Below are 27,801 nucleotides of genomic sequence, written 5' to 3'. Positions count from 1 at the left end.
AGAAACATTATTCCCAATGGCAATAACGATAATGTCACCTGGTAATTTGGCAGCTGTCTAAGTGATGTGATGATGGCGATGGCGTGAACGTGAAATAGTTTTTCGTTTACAATTTATATTTATTTCATACTCTGAAATATATACGCCAAATGAAAACATGTGAAATGTTGATACAAATCGATTTCCTACAACTTTCAAGTGCTAGTGTACAATGCTGAGACGGAACCTTCATTCTGAGACTAGAAGAGAAAGTGTCTCAAATAGTAAATAACGGGTCGATAGAAATATGTCTGTCTCTGATTTATCTGTTGGGTGTCGTTTTGCCGATTATTTTGCGATATGTGGCCTCGACTTTGACTCCGGATTGGAGCCTGATAGGCTGTGCGGTACGTAGTAGTCTTAAATCTCGCTGTTTCGTACGCCTAGTGAAAAAGAAAAAAAACAGTCATCATTTCGCATCTTTCGTTACAGGTGACAATTTACATGTATCTCCTCTGGATCGTTCTTACAAAGGAAAAATTCTAGCACACTACCCTGACAATATATCAAGTAATCCCTTTGATGAACATGCAGTGTGTATGGTAAGTTCATGATGCCTTGTTAGAATAATTATGTCTTTGTCTGTACACAGCACAATAAATTACTTAAGATAATACAATGTTGTTAGATGAATATTTTTATATTAAACAGTATATTATTTAAAATGAATACTGTCTATTTTTCAATTTGTTTTTTTTTTTAATGTATCCTTGATTGATAACATATTTGTGTATTTGACAGCTTTGTTTACCAGCTGGCCTTCAGTTTCGAACACAAAAACATTCACTAGAACCAAAGTTTCATAGCTTTGTAGTAACAAGAGAAAATGCATCCCGATATTATGGATTCAGCCTCATATTTTATGAAGAAGTTAGGAACAGAAATATTTGCAGTGCCATGCACACATTACAGGTAAATAGGGTCAACTCTGCCTGATTGCTAAGAGAAAGAATGTGTCAGAATACTAAAATAAAATCTTGTGTTTTTAGGCAATGTATATTACAGAGTTATCCAGTGGTCAGACTCCTCCTGGCCACAGAAAAGCATCTGGCAAAGAAAGTTCCAGGTCACTTCCAAGATCATTTAAACTGACACCTCACAGTGGTGCTGCACTCACATATTATGATATAGCCAAAGACAAACTGTATGTTGCCAAAAGTATAGCACTTATATGTCAGTACCCATATGTGAGGGTAGCACAGTTGTTTTTAGAAAATTTATTCAGGTGAGTTCTAACTATTATGACCACTTACTAAAATGCTAATATTGATCAATACACATATAACTTTGAGTAGAAATAATTGAGTAAATAAAGTTATGCAACTTGGATTGATGTTTATTTCGAAAGAGGTTTTATTCATCTGTTCCAATTTACAATAGCATCACATTCACAGGTAACAAAATTGTTTGTTTTAGATCTCTCCCAAGGCAGCCCGGCCCTGGACTAAGTCCGGAGTCTTATGTGTATAATTTACTTTATGAAGTACCAGTGCCACTTCCCGGTCAAGCTTTACGTCTTTATGTGCCTCCTTCTGAACCTCATTTAGATCCAATTCCTGTTGTAAGTACCAATTAAATTATTTGCTGTTGTTTGTGTACAGTTGTACCAGAAATTTTTTTTTTTGTTGGCATATGAAAACTTGTGTACATGGACGAGTTGTAGTTGTATCTACTTACGTTCAATTATTTATGTAACATAGTCTAATAATAGCCTTTATTTCCAAGATGTTGTTTTACAGTTACAAATTACATAATCTTGCACACTTAGATGGTATCCCTTATCTTGGTGTGCCTCTTGGCATAGGCCTCCTCCAACTCTTTTCATTGCGTATCTTGTGGGACTCTGCTCCAATATGGTCCCAATGTAACATAGTCTAGTGAAGCTTAAATTGTATGGCACTATTGAATGATAAATTTTTTGGTAAAAGTTAATAATTCTATTGTATATTTGCTTAAAGAAACAAGTGAAGGCTACCTTTTAATAAATGCTATCATTCCAGGTGATAAGAATGCCAAATCTCCCTGATGAGTTACCTCTTTTGGACTATCCACTCCGAGCAATGTTCTCAACATTGGGTGTGGAATGTGTTGTGCAGCTTTTCACATGTGTTCTTTTGGAACATCAAGTTTTACTCAGGTCTAGTGGTGAGTATAGTAATACTTTAAACACTAAATTGCAGTTTCATAAGCTCTTGACTATCTTTTTGTATATGAATACTTCAGTTTTAGATACTTAACATGAAGTCTCCCTACAAAGACTTCTAATTTTGTGTTGTTTTAAAATCAGTTTTCATTTTCACATATCCATGAAAATGGTCATAATGTGCTCTAAATGTTAAACACACAACAGTTCTTTGGATGTTTATTTCAATACCCATGCGAATCCTTATATTTCAATTAATATGACTTTTTTTCACAGACTATAACAAACTAATGTTAGTGGCAGAATGCATAGTGTCCCTGTTGCTACCGTTTACATGGGCTCATGTCTATGTGCCAATACTCCCGGCCCCGCTCTACCACTTCCTCGACGCGCCAGTGCCATTCGTCATGGGTATAGTACAATGCACTTCATAATAGAGGTCAATGGGCCACAGACAATTTAATGCTGCTTATCTACTTCATTAAGTAACGCTAATGGCTTTGGATTGAAGGAGTAATTGTTGCGAAAGATACATGTTTAAAAGTACTGGTTAATTATTGTGTTATTTTTATTATTTTTCTTCAATATTCTTTTTCTGTCAATAGGTCTTCATGCTGATAGTGGAGCAATGAACATGGGACCAAATGGTCCTCGGAGTATCGCGCTGGGTTCTGAAGCAGCTCTTTGTTTAGTCGACATTGATAAGCCTGACATACAACTGCCTGAAGAATTGCCCATATTCCCGCATAGGACGCCATTCATTGAAGAAATCAATCATGTTTTAGATAAACATCAGGTAAGTCCACTCATAAATCTAGTTGCCCATTTCAGCTCGTTAAAATAAAATTAGCTGCTTTTACACTACTATTTTAATTAGCATTAGTTGGCAAAAATTATCATATTATCCGCTTGTCTAAAAATTAGATAAACCAATTAATATAATGTACGCGATAATTTGATAGGATCGTGATAATATTAATTGCTTACTGATGTTAGTATTTTTATCAACAGATTCAAAGACCCGAGACCGAACCAACCAAGCTTGGTGTGCCATTGAATGGAACATCTTATAAGCATATGAGCGATAGTATGAGCAGCAGTTGTACTTTACCCTCAGGTAACAAATATTTAACTTAACAGTAACAGTTTTAACAGTATGTGCTAGCTAGACTAGTACCTAACTATAGCCAGACTGTCTTTGTTAAATACCATTAGCCACAAAATTACATCCTAAAGTGGTAAAACGGCATTTCTATTTAAAAATAAACAGTACAACCTAACAATAAACTCTGTGAACGCATTAGCGTAATCCGTCTAACATCGATACTATTTATAGAATGACCGACCTTTAGTTTTATTATTAATCCTAAAACGGCTTAAGTCTTGAAACTGCGCAAACTGGTCATGCTTGTAATAACAAGATTATGATCTAGCAACTACGTGAGGAATTAACACACGCAAGTAACGTAGAAAACGCGTGACTTTACCATTACCTCATACCGGTGTTGTACGCGAAATATATTGCTATGAATTATCATAAGTACATAGCGAAATATTTGTACTTCTCATCGGTAGCAAGCAAGGAACTGGTTTAAGACGATTATGACCTCAAAATGCTTTTCGTACAGCAGATATCAAATATTAAGATTTTAGAATGCTATATAATATATCTATCTGCCAACATAGGTACCTATATAATCTATCAGTCTTACTAATAAACGTGAATTAAATAATAAGTTATACTTAAGGGGTGTTTAAGAAAAAATCTTACTTATAAACGTGGCTGAACTAAATCATTTTCTTAGCAATGTCTTAAATGAGCTGTCAAATTAAGTAGCCTCACACCCTTGTTTAACCCGCTTATTAGCAAAATGGCTGGATTCTTAACAGCTGATTTGTCATTTCCGGTTTATTGACAGCTCAACTTTTTAATTTTATATTTTACGGATGCCATTGTTGCCATTACACAACGTTTTCATGACAAATATTTTTTTAAGCTACCAACATTCCGATAGTGTTGAGAAATTAGTATGTTTTTATGTCATTATCTGTTCATTACTTAAGACATGCTTAAGCAACGTTTATAGGTCAAAATAATTTTATCACTACTTAAAGCTTTAAGAAGTAATTAGTTAAAACAATCATAAGAAGATGATTAGTTGATTTTTATAAGTAAGGCTGTATGTCAATAAAATTACCGAAAGCGGTATACCATTTCTGCTTCTCTCTGTTTGTTTCTTTTGCTACATTCTCGTAGCATCTTAAGCATTTTCCCTGGTCAATCTCACTTTAAACCAAGTTCTTATTCGTTTTAGGGAAATTATAACATATTCACTGATGTTTCCTCAGGTGGTCTTCGTCGAAAACACTCATTTCACGACGTGCTAGAGTGGGAAGAAAGCCGGCCATTAAACGCGTCACCCCCGGCGTCGCCCACACGACGGGCGCCCCTACGAATGGACGCACTGCAGCGAATAGTCGACATTGTTAAACGAAGCGGTAAGATACATGATTATATTGATATAAATAGAGAAAACTATCCAGCCAGTATAATGTTTACTATAGATAGTCTAGCTTGGGATAAAGGTCTCTTTTCTTGGATATTTATGTCTAGATTTTATAGATTAGGTACTTTAGTCGACTGTTTAAATTTTACGATTTTGTAAACTGTGTAAGTAATAGTTTTTATATGGTTTCTAAGTACTGCACCATTTCTGACTAGTTATGTCATTGAATAATTATACATGTTAGCTTATTAGGTATTGAGGTTAATACCAGTTGTATCCGCATTGCACTTATTAACATTTTCTACTTTTTTCTATGTGCAGGTGTTAACATAGATGACGTAGATGCAGATACGGTAATGCCCACAACTAAGAAAAAGATTCTCAATGACGAAGAACAGTATAACGAAGACATAAGGTTCAATATCGCTATCAGAGAAACATTCCTCAATAGATTTGTTCACATATTTCTTATGTATGAGAACTTCGTCATTATGCCTGATCAGGTGAATAAACATAACTTGAAAATTGATGGCCTCTGATTGCTAGTATACGGCAAAAATACTAATTACAAATTATTTTCTAGGATCGTGAATCATGGCTAACATCCCGTGAGTCAATGGTGAACTTTGATAAAGCATCATTCTTATCGGATCAACCACAACGCCACAGGCCTTTTCTCTCTCGATTCCTTGAGACGCAAATGTTCGCCACACTTATCGATAACAAGATCATGGGAAACTGGGGCGAATACGATGCTAATCTGCAAGTCTTCGAACATCGGATCAAGACTGTCAGGTAACTTAAATAACGAGTAGAGAGAATCACATTAACGACACTAGTGATGAAAATATTTATCGATAAATTAAAAATTTGCAGTGCCTTTAATGTGGTTCTGTCCTATGACATTAGCATGTCAACTGGGTTTAGCATGGATAGTGGGAAAAATATTCAGATTTGAATGAAATACGGTGCACCGATCGACACGCAACTGCATACTAACGTCAAGCTATATGGGATAATAACGAGCAATAAACAATAGAAATGTTTGTCTAACCCAAATCACTTCCGGCATTTATAATTTAAGGCCTTGCAGTTTTTAGCATGTAGAATTTGGGAAAGTAGAAATATTTTTTGTTAACAACTAATCCGCGACATTTGTCGAACGCGGGTCTTGTAAACGCGAACCGTGGGCCTAAATAACTGGCATAGCAGAGATGCTCTTATAAGCACGTGTACGCGCGACAGACTTTTTAAGTGTGTGAGCCGTGAGTGTTTTTGCGGACTCTGCTCTCTGAACAAAATAAGAGAAAGATGACATAAATTATAAGACATGAAAGGAAGTACAAAATAAGTATTACGTCTACTTCAAATAAAGTACTGCTCTCGCTCGTAAAGTACTGCTGAGAGCGAATATCTATTACATAAGTTCATAAAGTTATTGATTCTGCAGCTCGCGTAGTTAGAACGTGATCGTGTGTGGGGGTTGTTGTGGTCGGTGCGCCGGCGACAGTGCTATGTGGGTATGTGTTGCAGGCGGCGCACGGGCGAGATGGGCGCGCGCGGGTACTGCGTGTGGGCGGGCGCGGGCGCGGGCGCGGCGCCGGCCGCCTCGCTGGAGGTGGGCGCGCCGGCCGAGCGCCTGCCGCACCGCGCCGCCTACTACCGCGCCTTCCCCGCGCGCCTCGACGCCGCCGCGCTCGCGCGCCCGCCCGCGCCCGACGCCAGGTGCGCCCCGACTGACCGCCCGACACAGACCTAGCCCCGATGCGATCCGGCACTAGCACTCAACACATATTCCAAATTCAAATTAGCCTTATAAATTATCATGTTTCGAACGCCAAAACCGCAGACAGACCATACGACCACCCACTTATTCTTCTTTCATTAAAAAGTTGACTTTTCTACGTTCGTGCTATGCCGTGTATACCTCGGATCGCAACGGGCTCGCTTCGTGTACTTTCGTCCCGCGTCGCTGCCCATATTGTATTGTCCGGAGTTTAGTTGATGAAGCCTATACTAGCCGCTTTGTTCAACTAACCGCGAGTGCAGCTTTCGTGATAAGATTAACGTAGATCTCGTGCGTCTTCAAACTTGTTTGTATGGCTGCCGTGACTTGCATGTTGCCCCTACACTATAAGCACCGAGATAACAGTCTTAATTAATTAATCAAATCATAAATATTAGTATTCTTTTCAATAACCCTATGATATAATGGTAGAATTAATTAAAATTGTTAACTTGGTGATTGATTTTTGGTCATGTGTTCTGTTTTTAAGAGCGACCTCAAATCTGTCATGGTAAACTTGCTTTATATGGCAGCATGCGACTGTATAAGCCTGATAATGTATGTTATTAGTCAATTAACACTACCATGTAGTGCGTGTAATGTATCTGTGGCTTCAGAAAATATTATTGCTTCCATAATGTACAAACAACTACCAAAACGAATACTACTTGGTATGTTAATGAATCTCAAGCGCTTATGTACCTATATCACGACGGCATAATTATCAGAAAAGTTCTATACAAACTGTGATACGCGTTTGTTTTGAAAGAAAGCTTTTTAATTATTACTATTATTCTCAGTATTTAATACTAAAACATTTTCTAAAAGTATTTTTTTTTATAAAATACCAAACTTTTAACATTACAGTTTACCAACATAGTTTTGGTTACAGTCTATAAGAATGAATTATGTTCATAGCAAACTGTTCACCAGTTAACCAGTTTAATATAATTATTGTTTCTTATTTGAAACAAATTACTAAATATACTTCATGTATTAAGCAAACCTTATACTTTTGATGAGAAGACATACTTATTTAAATATTTTTTTAGTGCAGTCCCAGTTACTTAATGCTCATTTCAAAAGTTCTTATTTTTAGTTATATGTAGAGCATACTACTAGGTCAACAAGTCCAGGCAACTCAGTTTTTTATTATTACTTCGAATTCCTAAATAAAGGCTTATTACTTTTAACGAGTGAGTTTTTGGCGACGTTAATCTGATAAAAAAATAATTAATCATGAATAATTAAAATTGGTTGAAACAAATGATATTTGTCCATATTATTAAATAAAAACCAAAAAAATGCGACCAACCAATCCAAAACTGAAAAATAAGCAGCTAAATTGCAACTTAAATGTTTAATAATATATTAACGTAATATACATATGTAGATTGATGGTGCTACAAAACGTAGGAAATAACTTATTTTCCCTTTACTATTCCTAGGGAAGTTATACTCAATTACTTATAAGTGATGTTTTTTTGAGATTGTAGCTTATAATTTTATTATAGTTTTATGTATGTAAGGATTAACGCAGTCAGAAACTCAGCTCACGACAAAAGCCTTTAAAGCTCAGTGTATTATGACGAATTTTAATGTAATTAGGTAATTTAATTTGTAATGACTTATAAGATCGTAATCCGAATTAATTTATCGTTACTAGTATAGTAACAATTCATTAAGTAATCATTGAGATGGTTGGTTTTTGAAAGTCTTTAACATTTTTATTGAGATAAGTTATAACTTTATTATCTGTAACTACATACATACATTTTTATATGGTGACAAACGCGTGCGGATGTCACGAGCCGCCTCTTTCCCAAGGGTAGCTTAATTAAGTCGTAGGTCATGTCGAAGCCTTTCAAAATCTGACCTAACACATATGTATTATTAATTCTGAATGTTGTGATAGTCAATGTTTTGTACTTCAAGTGCATGATTTGTTTATATTGCATGCAGTATTAAATACCTTCATGTAATAATTTATATGTGATTCTATATGTTTTATAGTGATACTCGAAAGATATATTTTTGTCCGATTCTATTTATTAATTAAATTATTTTTGTTTCGTTTTTCTGTCTTAACTTTTTATTTTACATAGTTATACTGTTATGAAAATATTTTGTAGTTAATTTACGTTGACAGATCTTCCCATAATAAGGTAACTCCATAATGCAATCTAATGTTTTATTTAATGTAGGCTTTATGTATGTAAATAAGGATATATTAAAATAAAGTTATTTATATTTAATGCTACGTATTTTGAATGTTCGTTAACCTGTTCCTTTAGTTATTTGCTGAATGACGTACCCTTGTCTTGTGGCAACAATTTGCGCGAGTTGTATTCTGTAGTGCTGTAATGTTGATGCATTATATACCTACTTATGTACCTTTATATAACAAATTATAGGCCATATATATCCATAAAACAATATCATGCATATTGCATACATATGTGGAATATTGTGTTGTCTGCATGTAATCCGCGCTACTACTAAAACGATACCGTGGAAAATACACATCCCAACCTAATTGCTTTTTGCTATGCCAGCTTTAAATGTTATATGTATTTTAAGATGATTCTAAATACTTTACGTTACATTGTTTTAACTTTCAGGACAAACAGTCTTAAACGTATAAAGAACGCGAAATGGCAAGTGAAGGATGTACCACCGGAATTATTACTGGGCGACATTAGTAGGAGACTGTCTACAGAAGTTACGCCCGCGGCTATTGCTCAGAACAATAGAGCGTTTGTTGAGAAACTTCTCAAGGTATGAACCTTTTACTTTACTGTACTATACAGTTTTTTGTACTCCCTTGTACTATGTATTATAATTTTAATTTTGTGTTCTAGGAGTGCAAAAGCAAAACGAAAAGGATGCTTCTAGAGAAGATGGGCACAGAAGAATCGGATCTCGGATTAGGATGTGAGGTTTCCATAACAGGCGTTGAAGAAAGCACCATGATAGCTTCACTCTGCGATCTTCTAGAAAGGCTATGGTCTCACGGTTTGCAACATAAAATGGGGAAGTCGGCGCTTTGGATGCATCTAACTAATTACCAAGAGTTGGAGCAATGCAGCAATTCTACTAAACCAATTGATCCCAACTATCTTACTCCCGGTAAGCTGTCTTTAATATCTATATGATCAATGTTAATTGTTAAATGTGCAGAACAATAAATGTACATCAACTCAACTCCATTCCAATATTCCGTATCCGATACCGTTGGTTCAAAATTCATGCATTTTGTTCAAATATATTAAAAACGATACATTTGCTTTTATAAATTAACCTAGGTTCGTTTATTTCTAACTTAGTTAACAACAATTATTCGTTGTTAAAGTCAAACTGGATGTAGCTCTTAATAATATCTGTATTAATTGTCTATGTTATCAATCATTATCATTGTATTGCTTTGGAACATGCAGCTTTGGCTTGGTGTGTATTGCGCAAAAGGCTCGACTGTAAGTATTGTCTACTTAATCGCAAATTAATTTCCTAACGAGAAATAAATCAGTTAATTTAATATTCGCTAATCAAATTCAGATTTATCATCGGTGGGTGCCGAAGTAGAGGCTCACCAGAGCACAAGTTCAGGAAGTCGTTCCCGGGATAGTTCCCGTGGCGGGTCCCGGGATAGCTCGCGGGATCGTCTCAGCAACTCCGGGACGTTGGAGAGGAAATCTGCTCAACCCGCCAACCCTTTACGCCCTCTTCCAGAAAGCCTTACATTTGACATGAGGTCAGTCAACAAAATAATTATACTCAACCGATTTCCTAGAAAGGAGCAGATTCTCAATTAGTCTTTATGATTAAAAAAAATGTTTCATTTGCTCGGTTTCATCGGGCATGATCACAAAATATTTTTATTGTTACAGAAACGTGCAAGCAATGACAGATATTAAAACTGAAATAGGCTACGCTCGCGCCTGGGTCCGATTGTCTTTAGAGAAAAAGTTGCTATCGAAACATCTTCGGGAACTTCTGGCTGACACTACATTGCTAAGGTCTCAATATAAACGGACTGCTTTCCTTCGCTGCGAAGAGGAAAGGGAACAGTTTCTTTATCACCTGCTCACTTTGAATGCGGTCGATTATTTCTGCTTTACCAACACTTATCCTACTACCAGTAAGTATATAAAACCCTATTTTATCTTAAAAAATAAATGTAAAGGTACCTACTGCGATTTACTGCCTTATTGCCTTATGCGTACGGGTGCGCAAAGCGATCCCCACTCTTCCGCCGAGAGCCCAATATCCGTGCCGGTATCTGTAACACTCGTTGTAATAAGTAGTGATTTAATAATAAATGCGTTTTTCAGAATTGCCATATCGAGTCCTCATTGTGCCATCACGCAAAGCAAGTCAGACCACCGCTAACTGTTGGATCTCAATATCTGGAGCGAATGGTGAATCTACACCAAAAATACCCATACCGCGTAACACTAACGAATTCGTTTTTCACGTAAGTTGCTATAGTCTACAATAACCTTTTAAACAGTCTTGGGGTAATTGAAATCAAATTTATATTTTTATTTTTTAGCATAAGAACTTGGGAATTCTTTCGACGCTGCGCATCGGACACGACAACTCTGGACTATCACCGCGATGGCTGCTCGATCAAGTTTACGTGCGGAATGAAGTGACTGGACATACCTACACGTAAGTTCTAAATCAGTATACAAAATTACAACTAAATGTATGCTTACAGAACTGAACTTATTTCTGTTGCCAGTTATTTCAAGAATTTTTGCAAACCAATACAAATCGATGTCAACACAAGCTAATATATCGATAACTAGCGACCTGCCCCGGATTCGCACGGGTGCAAAGTTGATACTAAATACAAATAATCCTACCTCTTCAATCACAATTTCTATTAATACAAACCGCATCAAAATCCGTTGCATAGTTTTAAAAATTTAAGCATATAGGAAATTGGATACTAAAACGACTATGTAGTGATAACATCTAGATTTGTTCTGCGTAGGTTCCCGTGCAACCGCTGGCTGGGGTCGGGCGTGGACGACGGGTCGACGGAGCGGCTGCTGGTGGCGGCGCGCATGCGCAGCGGCGCCACGCCGCGCTCGCCCGCGCCGCCGCCCGCGCCGCCCACGCCCACCACCACGCACCTCTCCACCTCCACCATACAGCACATGATCGGTACTTTCTACCATACCATGCGCAGCGCATTTGTTTACGTCTGACTGCCTACAACGGCTACAACCTCTTTGTACGTTCTTTTGCATTCCAAATTTAAAATGTCGGGTGTCGGGGATTGGTCGATGCATTGCTGAGTAAGCTAAGCCGTTTTGGCTGTTTTCGGCCTGCCCGTTGTCTGATGGTCATCTTGTTACATTAATATCTGCAATGCTTCATACTAACTTGGCGTAAAACATGTAAGAAGTAAGCAGTTTTGAAATGATATTTCTGTTATTTTCTATTAACTTCACTAAACTTTCTTAGGTGACTGCGTAAATGCGATAGTCAAGTGGCACTATCAATCAAAGAGAGACAAAGATGCGAATTCACTCAGCGTGCTGCTTTGCGGTGAAAATGGATTAGTCAAGTGCTTGGAGCAAGCTTTCCTGTGCGGATTCAAATCTGTGCGGCTGTTTGGAAAGAATCTTTTCATTTGGGATTACTTCGGTAAGAATAATACTTTAGTTAGATAATAATCATGTAATAAAGTGACCCCTGCAGGTCTTGGGTACTTACAATAAGAAATGTTTATATGAATTGGGCGAGTCTGGCGCATTTTGTTTGCACACCCTGTATACACAATAACAAATGTTGTGGTTCCCCAGATTTAAACTATGTCTAATCCACACAATATATCATTCGAATCGGGTCAGTTGTTACCTTCAAAGCTACTTACTGAGTTTATTTTTCTATAGCTAAAGTCAAAGATGAGTTCAAAATGAGCTTATGCGACGAGCCGACGACACAGAACAACAAGAGCTGTGGCATGGCTTACAACTGCCGACAAGATCAGGAACACAGGGCTATATGGCGTTGTTACTGCCATCTTATGGACGAGATCAATTCTGTGGGCCGGACGCTGGGGAAAGATGGCAAATTCCAACTGTTTATATGTCTCAGTTTGCGGTGAGTACCTCTCAGTTTATGTTCAATTAAATATGGATGAATTTTCATGTTCAGAATTCTAAGTAAGTAAAAAAAAAAAGTTGTTTTAAGCAAAATGGAATATGTTCCTTTATGTTGTTGGTAAGCTTGGGACCTAAGTGATGGTCCAATTTTAAATCAATACTCAGTTTCGTTGTTTTTCAAATTTAAATATTTTTACTGACCAAATGTCACTTAACAGCATATACCGGCCAGTAATATCAACCTAATTTTATTTTCAGTGAACACTGGCTACATCGTATGCTTGTGCCGATGTCAATGACTCGCGTCACCGTGGAGATGTACGAAGAGCAGAGTTTCCTGCGCAAGCGCGGCCTCCTTACATTCCTCAGGCAAATTCTCGAACCACTTGATGAGTTCGATATCGTTCTGGAAAATTCCCTCACGCAAGGCATTTAAATTGATTCGTGTTAAGCATATTGTTCAGTGGTAAAACCTGTTCTTAGTCTACCTAATATTTACCACTCCAAAATATATTTTTATATGTAAAAGCAAATACTCAGTTTATGTTTATTTGATATTAGCAATCAGGGTCTGATTATTTTGTAGTTTTATTGTTAAGTTTTAAATGTGATTATTATTTCTGTTAACTTGCCAGATGATCCAAAGATTTTATTTTTATAATAACGGTGCTTATGAATAAGTTCAATTACGTAGCTTTTTTTTAACATAGAGAATAATTTTACTAGATACTCCCGTTAGCTTTATAGATATAGCTATAATTAATTTCCGTCATTTTATTTGTTTCATGTTTAAAAAAATAATTTCAATGCTTATTTTTATATGATGGAGAAATTACTCAATTATTGATGTTTAAAAATATTCTCTTTGTCAAATATTTCAGGGAAACACAGCACAGAGTAAACTATCCACCGCATAATTTAAAACTTTATATGTGATTTATTTAGGTGTAAGATGAATGTTTTTGTAATGCGTGGATTACTTCTAAGTCGGATCTACTAAGCTAATGCATGGTAAAACAATAATAAATAGTAAGTTACTACGTTATATCAATTATAGTAGACAGCTAGTAGACTTCCACAAAGATCTCGAAATTTCTAAAAATTCGCTCTCCATGTCCATTATAAATTAGTTTTAAAAATATCATCACGGCAGTTTTAGTGTTCACTGCAAGCGAATATTAATGATGCGGCTTGTTTTGAAGTATGTGTAATTTAATTAAGGGATGTTTAGTGGGGCAATAGAGTACACTTTTATACGTCACCTTCAATAAAATCTGAGCGCACATTAATTTTAGATGTCGTAACTGATAGAGACATGGTATATACGACAGTATTAAAATGTTGGAACAAATAGCCAAGTAGTGCCGGTAATAATCAAGTTTACCGAAAAGCTCTGCCCCCCTACAACTCCTGAGTTATCTTTATTAGACGATGTCATCGCCTCAGGCTTGTGTTTCATACCTACTGTGTCCTTGCACATACACATCAATGTATTTGTATGTAAGTTCACGTTCACATAATATGTGGAGATATATAATTAGTGTAAAAAATTCGTCCGTAAGAAAAATCTCTTTTCTTCTAGTAATTTCTTGAAGCTAGTAAAATGGTTAACTTATGTAAACAAAAAATACTCAATACGTTAACTTTTGCTCTCTTTTGAATGGTTGTTTGTAGTCCCTGCCGTCCTGCATGTTCATAGTTCATTATCATAATATTTATTATGCTTGATAACTTTACAAACGCTCTGTAACATAACACTATGTCAAACAATTTAAATAAGTTTTAAATTTAAATATAACGATTAACGAAACTTAAAGTTTTGTACACAAGAAACGCATGCACGGAATTTTGTGCCAAAATAATCAATTTAACATTCAAACTGTATACAAAAATGACGATTACCTTTTCAATTCCAAGCTTTATATCCAGAGGTCGGAAATGGGTTGAGTTATTTATTTATGTACTTGCATGGAAATATCTTCCCGGAATATGAATTGTATCATCCATGTGCATTCTATCTACTATTCTATTCGACAGTCTATCTGTTGATTTGTGTTTATTAGAGATAAAATGTACAAAAAATTTGCCACTTACAAGTAAAGTGAAATTCCTATCTTTAGTCTGCAAAACTACGGATAAATAGAGTATTGGGAATGACCGTAAATAAATAAATGCTTCAATAGTGACAACATTGCACATGTACGTATTGGAAAGCAACTTCGAAAAACCAATATCATTAAGTTTGAAATTGGGTCTGAAGCATACAGCATTTCGCTGTATGAAGGCAGTGTAGCTCTACATAAATAACTTAACCTAACTCAGACCCCCCTTTGTAACGAAATGAGTGAAGTGAATATTAACTTCATAACACAATTTCTGGACTTTTACAGCTAAAGTGATTTGTTCAAATATGAATTAAATGCTGTTCGTAAACAGACACTCACAGCAACAGATAATCAAGATCTTAAACTGAATGCAAATGAACATTACAAATATTTTTATATACTTACATGTTTTCTCAGTTATATGTAAAATATGTATAGAGATTAGAGGTATATTATAAACGTAATATTATGTACCACAATTTGTTCAATTCAAGCAAGCCCATATGTAAAACCAGTCAATCCTTGCATTGAAATAGTACCTACGCTGTTGACTGTTGATTAGGTCTTGAAACAAACTGCAGTAAATAGTGTCATCAGTTTACTCTCGTATTGTTGTATGTATGTATTATAATATTCAGATTGTGTCTGCAAGTCTTCCTAAACTGATTACATAATGAAAAAGTACCAAAGAAAATTGACAATTTAGTTTTAAATAGTCAGCTACTGAAATAGTTATGTCCAGTAAATAAAGTTGATGAACTTCATTTGTAGTTTTAATTCTCATTACAATAAGGGGGTGATTTTCCTATGTCCAGATCAAAATTAAATATAATACGGAATAGAACTTGTCGCGTTGTTCAAAGTGTTTTATTTTAAACCTTCAGTTGTCAATACTGCTTGCCGTCGTGTCGACTGCTTCGTTGGCCTAGTCTTTAATAGCACAAATGTTGTGCACGAGGTCTCGGGTTCGATTCCCGAGACGGAACGAAATCGCTTTGTGGGTTTTAGAAAATTTCACAAAAGAAGCAGCCCGGTATCTGGGAGTTGGCGGTATTACAACCTCGTGCCTAGGAGAGACTGTAAAGCCGCCGTCAACGAATGCTGCTGTTACAATTCCACGTTAGAGGCCCTGAGACACCCGCTTGTCCTGAATTTTCACAACGTCTTATGACAACCATTTTTTCAACGTGGCTTTTCTTAAGGCTCGAGTCACACGGAATGGCACAATGAGAAAATCCATAGCGTCGCTTAAAGTTTTCAGTTCCAAAATCATGACTGGGGCCCGATTCTCCTAATTTTGCTACATATCTACGATTCACATTCGACTGAGATCCAATCCCGACTCGACTACGATTGAAGCGTACGTGGCGTTCCGATATTTTTTATCTTACTTATATTATAAATGTGAAAGTTTGTGAGAATGTATGGATGTATGTTTGTTATTCAATCACACAAAAACGGCTGGACCGATTTCATTGAAATTCGGAACGTAGATAGGCGATACCCTGGATTAACACATAGGCTACTTTTTATCAACACACCACGCGGGCGAAGCCGCTGGCGGAAGCTAGTTTGAAATAAACGTTTTTATCCTTTTCTGTCATTCAATAATGAATCATTTTGTCTGCAAATGATTTACGATTGCAATATGATTGAAGAGCAAACTACCGTATAGACCAAAATCACCAAAATAACAGGACCAATCGCAAAACCAATCGAATGTCGTTGGAATACGATTGGTCTTATATTAGTAGCAGAAAACCCCGATATTATTAAACCTGCTATTGCGATCATATTGCGATTCAATTTCTATTCGATTTGACATTATTAACTTAGGAGAATCGGGCTCCCGGTCATGTGCATGATGGAGACAAGCCAGCTATCAGGGATCCTGGCTAGCTCGAAGGAAGCTAACGACATACCTCGGAGAGTCTCAAGTTTCCAAACAGAAAAGTTCCTAAAAGATCGTCTACTTCTCTACAAACTTCAAAAATGCAAGAATAAGTAGTTTCAACTAGTTTTTTAAATGAAGCTGATGAAGATCGGCTAAGTAAACCTCTGGGCGACACCGCCACACAGGGTAAACTTGTACGGCATGTTCGTGGGGGGTGATGAACGCGATGCAACCCACTGTGGCTAAGGGTCAATTCCCACTGAGAGAGCAGCAGCCGGCAGCGGCCGTAAGAGCACGGATAATGTAAGAGAGCACGGCCCGCCGCGCTCACGCTCAATCCCTTGCATTTACGGCCGCTGCCGGCCGCTGCTCTTTCAGTGGGGATTGACCCTAAATGGTTATTTTTACTCAAACCGAAAAGTATGATGCCCATGCATGATTTGCAGTCCTTTTCAACTTTTTACCCTCCTAACAGTATTTATAATAAAAATTTTCATAATCCTAGCCAGTACCATCAGCATAATTGATTTTCTAAGAACAAACGCAATTCACAAAATCCACTGAAATATTAGAACAAGTTAGATGAACTAAACGCAATTACGAAGCGGAAATAGCGCTAATTCAAAGTTTTCTCTCCACTATTTGCAACTGTCTTTGATTGAGTGGTAATTGTTAACTATTAACCAAAGTTACAACCAATTGCCAAAAACAAACCGGTAATGAAAAAAATTATCCTATTTTTGTTGAGAGACAGCAAAAAATTCAATTCAAGTTTCTTTCATCTTTCCTTCCTCAAATAAATAGTCTCAATAATTACTTGGTAGATGGCGCTGTACAGCTTGTTTTGAGTGCGGTCGTTCGTTCGTTCGACCGACCGACCGACAGATATTCGACAAGTAAGATGGCGGCGATTAATGTGAAAGGCGAAACGTTGTCGTATTTCCACTTGTAAATAAAGTTATTGGTTTGTTAAAATATTAATGTCAATAGAACGACAGCAAACGATTTGATATTGTATAGTGTAAAACACAAAGTGATCTGTTGAGTACAACCTATGACTTGAACTGCTTTTCATTTCACAATAGACAAAACCCGTCGCAGCGAGCACTCGACTAGTCGAGGCCATATTTATGATGTTATCTGTTGTGTGAGCGTCCTCCGAAACCACATTGATAAATGGTTGTGGAAAACCAAGGCGATGGTATGTATCTTCGTAAAAATGCATACTTGGTAATAACGGACAGTGTGTAAAATACGATCCTGTATTGTTCCGTCACTCTGACGCTTGTGTAGTGAAGCGCCGGATTATTTTTATTCGTAGGGGTCGATGCTTTATTTTGCACTGTTATTTGCCGATTATGAGTTAATTAGCTCTTTTACATCATTATTTTGAATCTTGTTAATGATAAAACAAGTTCTTTTCTTATATGATTATTAGTATCGTGCAGTACCTACGTTGTTGTTTTGATATTGATATTCTTTTTCTTTATTTTCAGGAGTGTTTTCTCTGTATGAAGAATATGTAACAGCAACATGAGTTCCAGTGTTCCAAAATAGTGATAGTAACCATACATACAATTGACTGTGTTACAAACTATGGATGAAAGTGTGGACTTCTATTGACATATTACATACATTGACATTTGAGCATCACGGAGGTGGTAATGGATCCAGTAGGACCATGGTCAGCATATTCATACAATCGGTTAGCAGGGGTTCAGGCCGGTGCTGCAAGTGGGGATTTTCATCACCACCTAGCAAGTGGTGGCTCTGGATTAGGCAGCCAATCAGTGCCATCAACTACAAGTCAGTTGCTTCTGCAAGCAGCGCATACTACAGCATCATTAGCAGGACAACTTGGCTCATCAACTGCTTCACCCTTCAACCCTGCAGGATTTTTATCTCCCCCAGCTGTTGGGTATGACGCAGTGTTTTCACCACTATTTCATCATGCAAATCCCAAACCTGCACACTACAGTTCTTCTCTTCAAGCTCAGCATCGCCAAGTTATAGCTCAAGCTCAGGCTGCTGTAGCATCCAAACAATCTTCAGTGGAATCAGAATTGTCTACTTTAAGAGAAAATTATTCGCATCAAACATTGGCAGCACAAGGGACATCTTTCTTTGACCAATCATCAACCCCAGGCAGCACTGCAGGACTGAGTTGGCAAGGAAACAATCAACTACCTAGCCCGTTTGGGATTCTGCCTCATGAGAGTGTTGTGCCCTCATCCCCAAGTCCTGCAACAACGAAAGCATCGGCAACATATGAGAACTTTAATGCACATTTTGCAGCAGCACAAACATTAAATAATCATTTGAACTCTCAAATTTCAAGTGCTGGTAAACAAACAAACAGATCTGGTTCACCGGCCACTGCATCAAAACAACCAGCAACTTCAACATCATCAACGTTTTTTCAATCTCCATCATCTTTTGGAAATCAGACTGATAATTCGTATAGTACAAGCAGTGCAAAGAGTGGTCAACTCTCATCACAACAGGATTATGCAGGAAGTAAGTCCTATTCAAGTTCTGCAAGTTCAACTTCTCATTCCCAGCAATCGTGTATAGTGTCAACTCCACCAGTCACTTCTTCCTCAACTCCTCCCAGTAAAGAGTACAGATCATCTTCCAGTACGTCCTCTAGGCCATCAGCCTCCATTTATAATTCTCAGTCGCCTAAAAATACAAGTAGTGATAAATCTCCTAGACAAATCACAAATAGTATAAGTAATTTTGTATCCCCTTCAGTTAAAGCGCCACAAGTACAGACAAAAGCTCAAAGTAAAATTTACCCAGAAATAAGCAATGAACAAAGGAAAAGTTGTGATTCTAATGAAAAGGTTCAGCCACAGTCATCTCCAATAAGTTATTCCATAATGGATGCCCCAGGCAGATTGAATTATAGTAGCAGTACTGGCAGTTCTTCAAAAACAAATAGAATCAATAGTTCACAATACTCCACAACCCAAAATTCTAGTTTTAGACACTATCAAAGTGGAAACAACATTGAATCAGACTATCATGTCCGAGCTAAAAGTAGTTCTAGCACAGACACTGGGTACTCCAGTAGTAGTTCCCAAAATGGCCCAGATTGTGGTGTTGTAGTGCCAAGGCGACAAAGTCCTTCTCAGGTAGCACCACAAACTTCCCCTCTAGATCATGGGTCAAGTCCTGCCTATCCCTTGTATCATAGTCCTATGAACTCCATCAATTCTCCTCAACCACACAGTGATCACTATAACAAAGTTAATAATACTGCTCCTAGATCTCCTCTAGATGCATCAGTGACACGGTCGCCATCTCAAAATAGCCAAGTAGCATATCCTTCTGTTATAACTAGGGCTTTAGGTCTTGAACAAAATAAAACCTATAGTGAAAGCAGCAGATATGAACGAAATCAAACTCAGTCATCTGGTCAAACTTGTTGGGAAGGTGACAGACTAGGGTCTAGAAAATATTCTAGTAATAGCAGTAGTAATAGTTACAATAATGGTTTATCAGAAAGTAATACTCATAATGATGAGTCTGTTCCTCAGAGTCAATCTTCCAGTAGGGTGCTAAGTTTGCCAGATAAACAGAACTATTTTGATGGTAATAATGTAGCTTTACAAGATCTTTCTAGTTGTCGAGGTGATCCCATGAGTATAGTAAAAAACTTGCAAAGTTTGCAACAAAGTTGTCAATTACAAGAAGTCAAATCAGGCAAAAGTCAACCTCCAGTGACAGTTCCAACATCTACTAACAAAATACCATCAAGAAGAAAGAGTGTAGAAAAACCAGTTCCCCATACAAATATGAATGAATTGTCTAATGTTGTAATGGCTGATTATTTGGCAAATAGAATTCCTCCACCTGCACATAGTTCAACTAGCAGTCAACAGCAAAATGGTAGTTATTTTGATTTTGAAAGGTGGAATCTTCCACCTCCTCCTCCAAAAATGTTCCCTGGTACATCTGCATTTGGCTCACAAGCCCCATTACATGCCACAAATTTTGCTAATCAACACCAAGCACTCGCTATGCCTCATGGCCATGCTTTGACATACTTCCCGCCTTTCCACCTAGGTCCTCACCCTGATTTCCAATCTTCTGTGGAGTTGACACCTCTGTCGTCATTTAGTGAAACTCCACCTTCGGCTTCCTCGTCATCTTTTTCGACTCCTGAAACACGTGAAGAGGAACAGCCTAAGGTGGTAGTACCTAATATAGAGGAAGAACTTGGTTTCCTTGCAGAACAACGGGCAAATACTGCATCGTCGGTAGCACCCTCTTCACAGCAGCAGAACATTAACAGCACTTCACAAGACGCTACTTCAAAAATAATGGATAAAAAATTTAATGTTCCTGTCACGGGCCCCGGTTCAGGTTTCATGGCTTCTTACTTGAAATTTTTACAAGGAGAGCGTGATACTTCACCTCCGCCGGCCGGCAGGGGCGCCAGAAAATCTACGTGGTCGAGAACTAATACTAATAATACTACAAATAGTAAGCCTTACACACCGAATGACCATAATAAAAGTCAATGTGAAACAAATTCCTCACAGCAGAGTGCCAATGGAGCCATGGCGTCGACAAACGTGATAAACGCAGGTATGTCACTGAGTAATCCCGTCATGAGCTCCTCGGCGAGTATGGGTGCGACAGGCTTGTTGGGTGCTAATCAAATACATGGCGCATCGTCGAGTCTTCTCTCCTCTCAAACAAAAGAGTTAGACGATCCCCGTTATTATAACTTGAATAAAGAGAGAAAACGTAAATATGACGGCAGCGAGGAAACTGCGTATGATGCAGAGGAGGAAGCGAGAAGACTCAACAAGCCGGTGCTCAATGTGCCTAGTACACCTCTTAACGATAAAGGAAAGAATAAGGGGCGAACAAATATGAGTAAGCCCACGCCATCGGCTGTGGTGGCGCCTCAGCCGGCCGCGCCTAAGAAGCCACGACCTCCTGCGCCGCCGCCCGTGACGTCGCTGCAGGCAGCGCCACAGCAACAATACTATTATCAACATCAGCCCGACGAAGGTGCGTTCAATTTATTAGATTTCCATTTAAGAAGTAGAGCGCGATGGTGAAGAGCTAGCCCTGAAGCTTGTATGACAGGAGCAAGCTAACTGCCTTTTGAGCAGGATATCGTGAAAACTTGTTACATTTTAACTGTGATAATGTAAATTTTTATTAGATGAAATCTATGATTATATTATTTGTAAATATTTTCTGTGAAAGAAATGTGATGTAACTATCCTAGTAAACGTCGATATTTTTAGGGTTAGTCTGTAACAAGATTTCACCTAAATTGTTGTTTAATGACACATTATTAGTGCCATTTTATTGTAAATTGTAGAATTTGTGACTCTTGTCATACTCGCTATTGAAGGGGTGCTACCATTAATAATTCCAAAATTGTGGTATATTTTTTTATGGAATTCATACCAGTGGGTGTCTGTTGTACATATAAATAATGTATTGTATTTTACAGTATTTGAGATTAGTTAGTACTTACAATAGTGTATGCATATTCTATATAGCTGAAAGTGATTTTATATTATAAGGGAAATTAATTGCATAATACATTGACAGCTATAAGTACGAGATAATGTATTAGAAGGCCATGCCCTGAACATAAGTTTTTTGTATTTCTATTTAATTGTTATTTGTTTATGCACAACTCTCAATATTTTATGTAAATAATTTTGTATAATAGGAGAAGACATAAAATAAACATGAGTATATTACCGATAATGTGTTAAATAATTTTAATTTGTAATTATTCCTGGTAGCACCCCTCACTTCGCCAAAATAGGGATAACATGTACAGTACAACCATATGAGCATAATGTAGCTATAATTTTGACATCAAGTGAGTAATATTAATGTTGATGAAGTACTGTAATGTGTGTACATGTTATCACAATGATGAATTTCATTCATCGATTGGCTATCCTTGTTCCTTGCCTTTCCTACCTTCTTCACTTGATTATTATTTTTTCAGCAAGTCATTTTGGACGTAATTCAAATCAAAACTAATGTTAATTGAATTCTAATTAATAATCAAGAATTTTAAACAAAGCCCAAATAAATTGCCATCGAAATATTTGTTTCGCGCTGACGACAGGGACCCTCATCCTTTAATTTTCTGTTTAACTGGGACTGCAAAAAACGAGATTTTATAGGAATAACATTTAAATATGTAGTTTCCCAGAGATAATCTATAAAGTTTCAAAATATTTAAATATTCTTGATATATGGTTGGATAGATGGTATATGGTTGGCAGACGAAGCATATATAAATGCCGAACTCTTCAAATAGACAAATACCTAATGAATTTTCGAATATTGTACCTCTACGTCTTCTTGGGCATTTAAGTTTTAATAATCAAGCTTAAAGCTTGATTTCCTTTTGTATTTCAGTTACAGCTCATGGGGCTAACATGGGTTATGGGCTATATGGAACAACAGATAACGACAATAAGGCGAACAGAAATATGCAACACAATATAAAATCTCACCATCAAGTTTCCAGTAGTGGGCAAGTAGACAATACCCGACCAATAGAAGAAATGCCCTATCAGGTAAGTTATTTTAATCAATGTAGCTTCTATGCTCGTTATGTCGCCGCAACACTACCTAAATCTTGTCCACATAAGCCTGTAGAGTGTAGAGAAAATAAAATTTTAAAGCTCTGTGAGACTGGTGGCAATTTTGTCGTTCTTAGAGGTGGGGCTTAAGGAATTAGTAATAGGTAAGATGGAGCAGTCACAGGTTTTTGTCCAGATAGTCTTGGTATTGTAGTGGTATACACTTATGTAAGCTCGTGCTAACAAACAGTCATGAGGAGACATCGAACTCGCTACCATTATGGGTGTTTGGGAACGTAACTTGTTTTTCGATTCATAAGTCTGATTAACCCACTGTAAGTCAAAGACCATGACTATAACCAAAATATTACACAGAACCATCAACTTTTCTCACACGTGATTAATGCCTATTGCTTCTAAATTTTCAGTCTGGGGAATTCATAGCAATAAAAGCTGAATTGAATGAAATGTGGCCAGCAATTTGGAGGGTTGATGGCAAGACATTACTACAAAAATACGAACCTTTTGAAGAAAATGGAAAAGTTTTATATCGTAATATATCTACAGTAAGTATTGAAGCATAATTATTTATGAATTAGAATTTGGCTGTTTTACCCGCGTTCCATGAACCAATTTACCGTAAGAAGTTCTTTTGAAACGAACTAATAAACGACGCATCTCTTTGTTACAGTACACCGTATGGAACCCAGAAAATAAAAAACTATATACGCAAGTCCCAGTTAAAGTAAGGTCCCAGACACATTTGGAGACAATCGTCGAGTTAGTTAGAAGCGAACTTCCAGCCGATGATTGCGGTTTCATCGAGAAAAGGATGCTGGAGACTCAAATGTATCAGGAGAACTTTGAAGTCTACATTCAAACATTAATATCACACGCCTTAGATCCTAATTTTCTAACAGAAATATTTCAAGAACAAGGTAATCGTTGTATTTTATGACTCTCTCTTATTTTCATATATGAACAAAATTGAGAAATGTAGGAACTTTATGCAAAAAGGTATAGTTTGGAAAAAAATACCAGTAATAAAAAAAGTGGTGTAGCCATTTGCTGATCTCGCATTCCAAGTAGACAAAGTATACCACATAAAACATACCTACTGTTAGCAATCTATGTTAGAAATGCCAAGTGGTACGACGTCGGTGTCGATATTGGTGCTTTCATTTTAAGCAATTGTTGCAGCGAGACAGCGGCGCGACCGCGGCTCAACAGAAGCGCGATCGTCGCATAAAAGTTTCGTTCCGTACAATAACCGCGCCGCGGCGCTGCTGTCGCGCGAGCACCGCCGCCAGACAGCAGCGCCCCGCGCCTACCTCCAGCGTCACATTTCAGACGAGTACTTCCTGTCCAACGTGAAGACGGTGGACGAGGTGACGGAGAGCATGCGGGCGCGCGTGTCGGGCGGCGGCGCGGCGCCCGGCGCCCGCGCGCTGGACGCGGCGGCCGCCACGTGGCCCGGGCTCAGCGTGGCGGCCGGCGCCGGCGTGTGCCGCGCCTGCGCCCGCGCCGCCGTCGCGCGCCTGCTGCTGTACGGCCAGCCCTACAACCCCGCCACGCTCGAGCCCGTGCAGCCCGACGCCAGGCTCGCTTATGAAAAGGTTTGTCCTGACCTGTCAATACCCTTAATAAAAGCAAAGTGCATTTTGATTAGTATTCTTCTATCTTGTCCGTTGAAATATAATAAGGCATACTAGCTATTCCCTACGATTACAATCGCACCCCGATGAAAACTTCCTGCACCCAAATATAAAAATTACAAAAAAAAAATTCACGCTCCGCGTTCATTTAACCATTTTTAGGTTTTCAATATTAAAGAGATTGTGGGCTTGGACAGTTCGTGCTAAATTCATGAAACGTACGCAAATATAAACTGTGCCTTTATATTTTCAGGAGTTCCTCGTGTGTACGACGTGTTGCAGTCGAGTTCAGCTGTATTCGAGGATATCTCATCAGAAGTATCTAATGTATGCGGAATGCAGTAAACGAGTCGCTGAGAAGAGAATGCAAAACCCCAGTAAAGACACTACGGTGATTCTGAACGAATTGTTGGCGGACGAAGTATGGTTGTCGCAGGTGAGTGGCACAATAAATTCTGATTGAATAATTTGTGGCATGAAGGCTTTAGTTTATTTTGTTAGAGTGAATTTATTTTTGAGGAAGAATGTGATGTGTTTGTTGTGGGCAGCTGTTCCGCGACGTGCGGCACTCGTGGGCGGAGGCGGAGGCGTGGGAGCGCAAGCTGCGCCACGCGATGTCGCGGCAGATGATATAACGCCGACCCCTGTGCAGCCCTTAGTAAATATCTTGTAAGGACAATATTTTCATTTCATTTTTATACATGTGAAAAATGTGCTATATGTATTTCATTGATTTTGTAACACTTTACAATGTAACAAATTAAACCTTCATATATATTTTCTGGTTTCAAACATACCTCTTATATTGTTAATATGGTATTGTATCAAATTGGCTGTTACTTAGTATTTATCTCAAATACTCTGGTGCCATTTATTGCTTGCTTTTCATGTAATTTGTCAGTTGGCATTTACTGTAATGTACTGGAATCGTAATTCTTCGTTCATAATTATTTCTCTGCTCATATAAATTATTGTAATAGATTGTCATAAACCGAAGGCGGCCTTAGCTTACGAACATATCAATTATGGGTTACCCTAATTGACCTGTAGCAGTTATTGAAACGAAATGTTGGTAGCTCCCGATATTTGCTAAGTCATTACACTTACTGGTTTTAGGTTACGCTAGGATTCCCATAAGACTGGGTTATGCGCCTCTTACATTGAGTGTGATGTTATACCATAGGTACATAAATAAGAAAGAGGAGTGTGTCCTCAAAGCTACTAAAATACAATAACGGCAGCAATATCTTATAAAAAATAAAGACAAACATGTAATGCGTTATCGAACTTAAATAAATTGTAAGTACATAATATACAAGTTGCAAAAGTACAGCTGGCATCTATTTACTACGCTATGTAAAGGTCGTCAAAGCCGTCAACCTATAGTCTTCTCAGTCTAATTTAAACGTACTTCATAACTGGCGCGCAATTTCTGTAATAAAATATGTAAATCGTCGTTCTAGTTTCGTTTGGAAGCAATGGAGTAAAATTAATTTTCGGAATTTTTTTATGTAATTAATTGTATTTTTGGTTCAATAAGATTTATAAACATAATTATTTGTGATATTCTCTTTATTTTAGGGCCTAATTACTGTAAACTGTAAAACATAACAGTACGTAAACTCATTTTGTATCAACTTTTACCTGCAGAAATTACATAAACTACCAATTATGATTTTTATTGAATTAAACACTCATGATAATAATTATGCATGAACAGAGTATACAAATTCGCTTATGTAAATTGAATTCTAAACTCGATAAAGGTTGTATCTTTGTAGTCGCTTTTATATACAACATGTCTAGCAGTATTCATGTCGATTCTCGTTTATATGAATGAAACGTTGGCATGAAATAAAATGCGCCCCTCTTATAAGCTGGAATAGCGGTCACTTCGTCCCATACGACATATTGTGTCCCTATATTTCGTTTACAAATGACCTAATAGTAAGCCGTGCTCATTTTGTAAGAAACACATACGTAGAACCTGCCAATTAATGTGCAGTAAATCGACATGCATGCAGTTCGACATTTATATGAAATAAGTAGATCTGACTTCCAAACTGCTACCACAAAGATTCAGAGATATACAGCTATAAATATAAATTTAAATATTTTACTATTACGCAGCAGCTCCACAATTAATGACTATGATATTCTATTATATTTAAATTATTTTTTTTCGGTGAAACGCAATTAAAAATTGCTTAATACATTGTGTCATCAATCACAGTCTCAATGATCTCACCCTATGTTATCTTTACGGGCAATTATGGACAATATTTTATGGCTTAGTTAATCTGCAGTCCGTTGTGACGCCAAATTATAAGTAACACATTCCCTGGAGCGATAATTAAATTCTTTTTTTGTATAAATACCCTCATATTTTAAGTGATTACAACTTGGCACGACTGGTGTTATCTGCCCTATAATTTATATTATAAATGAACAAATGTGACGATATTATATTTCTATTTTTAAATATAAGTACACTATGAAAAGATATTTTGTATAATTGCTTTAGGTTGTATAGGTTTTTAATAATACGACTACGCCAATGTAGTTTTATAGTAGGTATATAGCATTGTAAAAATAACAGGTTCTGTCTGGTAATTAAAGTTAAAGAGAACTTTATTTATTTTGTTCAGATTGGACAGGTATAGGTCTATTTGTTTTTTAAATACCATTTCTTACTGTAAGACATAAAGGCAATTTTATCAAATAAAACCTATTACTAGCAAGTAACTTGTTTTTATATTCCTGTTGCACTTCCTAATCGCTCGTGCTCGTTAAGGACCTGTCAAGACCACGCTTTTTACTCGTCAAAGGTAAAGCTACGCTTGGCGCTGTCAGTTCGTGGATGGGTCTTCACGACGTTTTGTTCCGCATTTCGGAATGCACGGAGAAAATGACATTTGAACATCTTTGGAAGTTGTTACGGCCCGTAACAACTGCTTAACCGTAACTTACGG

General features: G+C 37.4%; 2 protein-coding genes across 6 annotated transcripts; both read left to right on the top strand.

Moving 5' to 3' along the window:
* Positions 1–15: 15 nt before the first annotated feature.
* On the top strand, positions 16–15,463 carry LOC110377301 (DENN domain-containing protein 5A). Of its 3 annotated transcripts, XM_049840772.2 has the most exons (24): positions 16–386; positions 472–581; positions 781–951; positions 1,029–1,264; positions 1,456–1,600; positions 2,040–2,184; positions 2,459–2,593; positions 2,788–2,978; positions 3,194–3,299; positions 4,532–4,681; positions 5,011–5,192; positions 5,273–5,484; positions 6,223–6,414; positions 9,097–9,253; positions 9,337–9,604; positions 9,913–9,948; positions 10,031–10,226; positions 10,363–10,613; positions 10,807–10,949; positions 11,028–11,146; positions 11,475–11,647; positions 11,951–12,133; positions 12,382–12,592; positions 12,853–15,463. In XM_049840772.2, exons 1-24 carry the CDS (start codon positions 287–289, stop codon positions 13,028–13,030), a joined length of 3,990 nt encoding a protein of 1,329 aa, XP_049696729.2. In that variant the 5' UTR covers positions 16–286; the 3' UTR covers positions 13,031–15,463. The 3 variants fall into 3 exon arrangements, with proteins under 3 accessions (XP_049696729.2, XP_021191808.3, XP_049696730.2); XM_021336133.3 differs by lacking the exon at positions 9,913–9,948; XM_049840773.2 differs by lacking the exon at positions 6,223–6,414 and having other exon boundaries at positions 17–386.
* Positions 15,464–17,453: 1,990 nt separating this feature from the next.
* LOC110377329 (serine-rich adhesin for platelets) lies at positions 17,454–27,570 on the top strand. Of its 3 annotated transcripts, XM_049841077.2 has the most exons (9): positions 17,458–17,794; positions 18,090–19,110; positions 20,833–21,621; positions 23,008–23,168; positions 23,603–23,740; positions 23,866–24,112; positions 24,525–24,790; positions 25,083–25,265; positions 25,378–27,570. In XM_049841077.2, exons 2-9 carry the CDS (start codon positions 18,258–18,260, stop codon positions 25,462–25,464), a joined length of 2,724 nt encoding a protein of 907 aa, XP_049697034.2. In that variant the 5' UTR covers positions 17,458–17,794; positions 18,090–18,257; the 3' UTR covers positions 25,465–27,570. The 3 variants fall into 3 exon arrangements, with proteins under 3 accessions (XP_049697033.2, XP_021191850.3, XP_049697034.2); XM_049841076.2 differs by having other exon boundaries at positions 17,454–17,794; positions 18,090–21,621; positions 23,014–23,168; XM_021336175.3 differs by having other exon boundaries at positions 17,454–17,794; positions 18,090–21,621.
* Positions 27,571–27,801: the final 231 nt, after the last annotated feature.

Source organism: Helicoverpa armigera, chromosome 10, assembly GCF_030705265.1.
Source record: "Helicoverpa armigera isolate CAAS_96S chromosome 10, ASM3070526v1, whole genome shotgun sequence".
Lineage (NCBI taxonomy): Eukaryota > Metazoa > Arthropoda > Insecta > Lepidoptera > Noctuidae > Helicoverpa > Helicoverpa armigera.
Note: the sequence above shows the minus strand (reverse complement) of the source record. Positions and strands in the feature narration are given on the sequence as shown.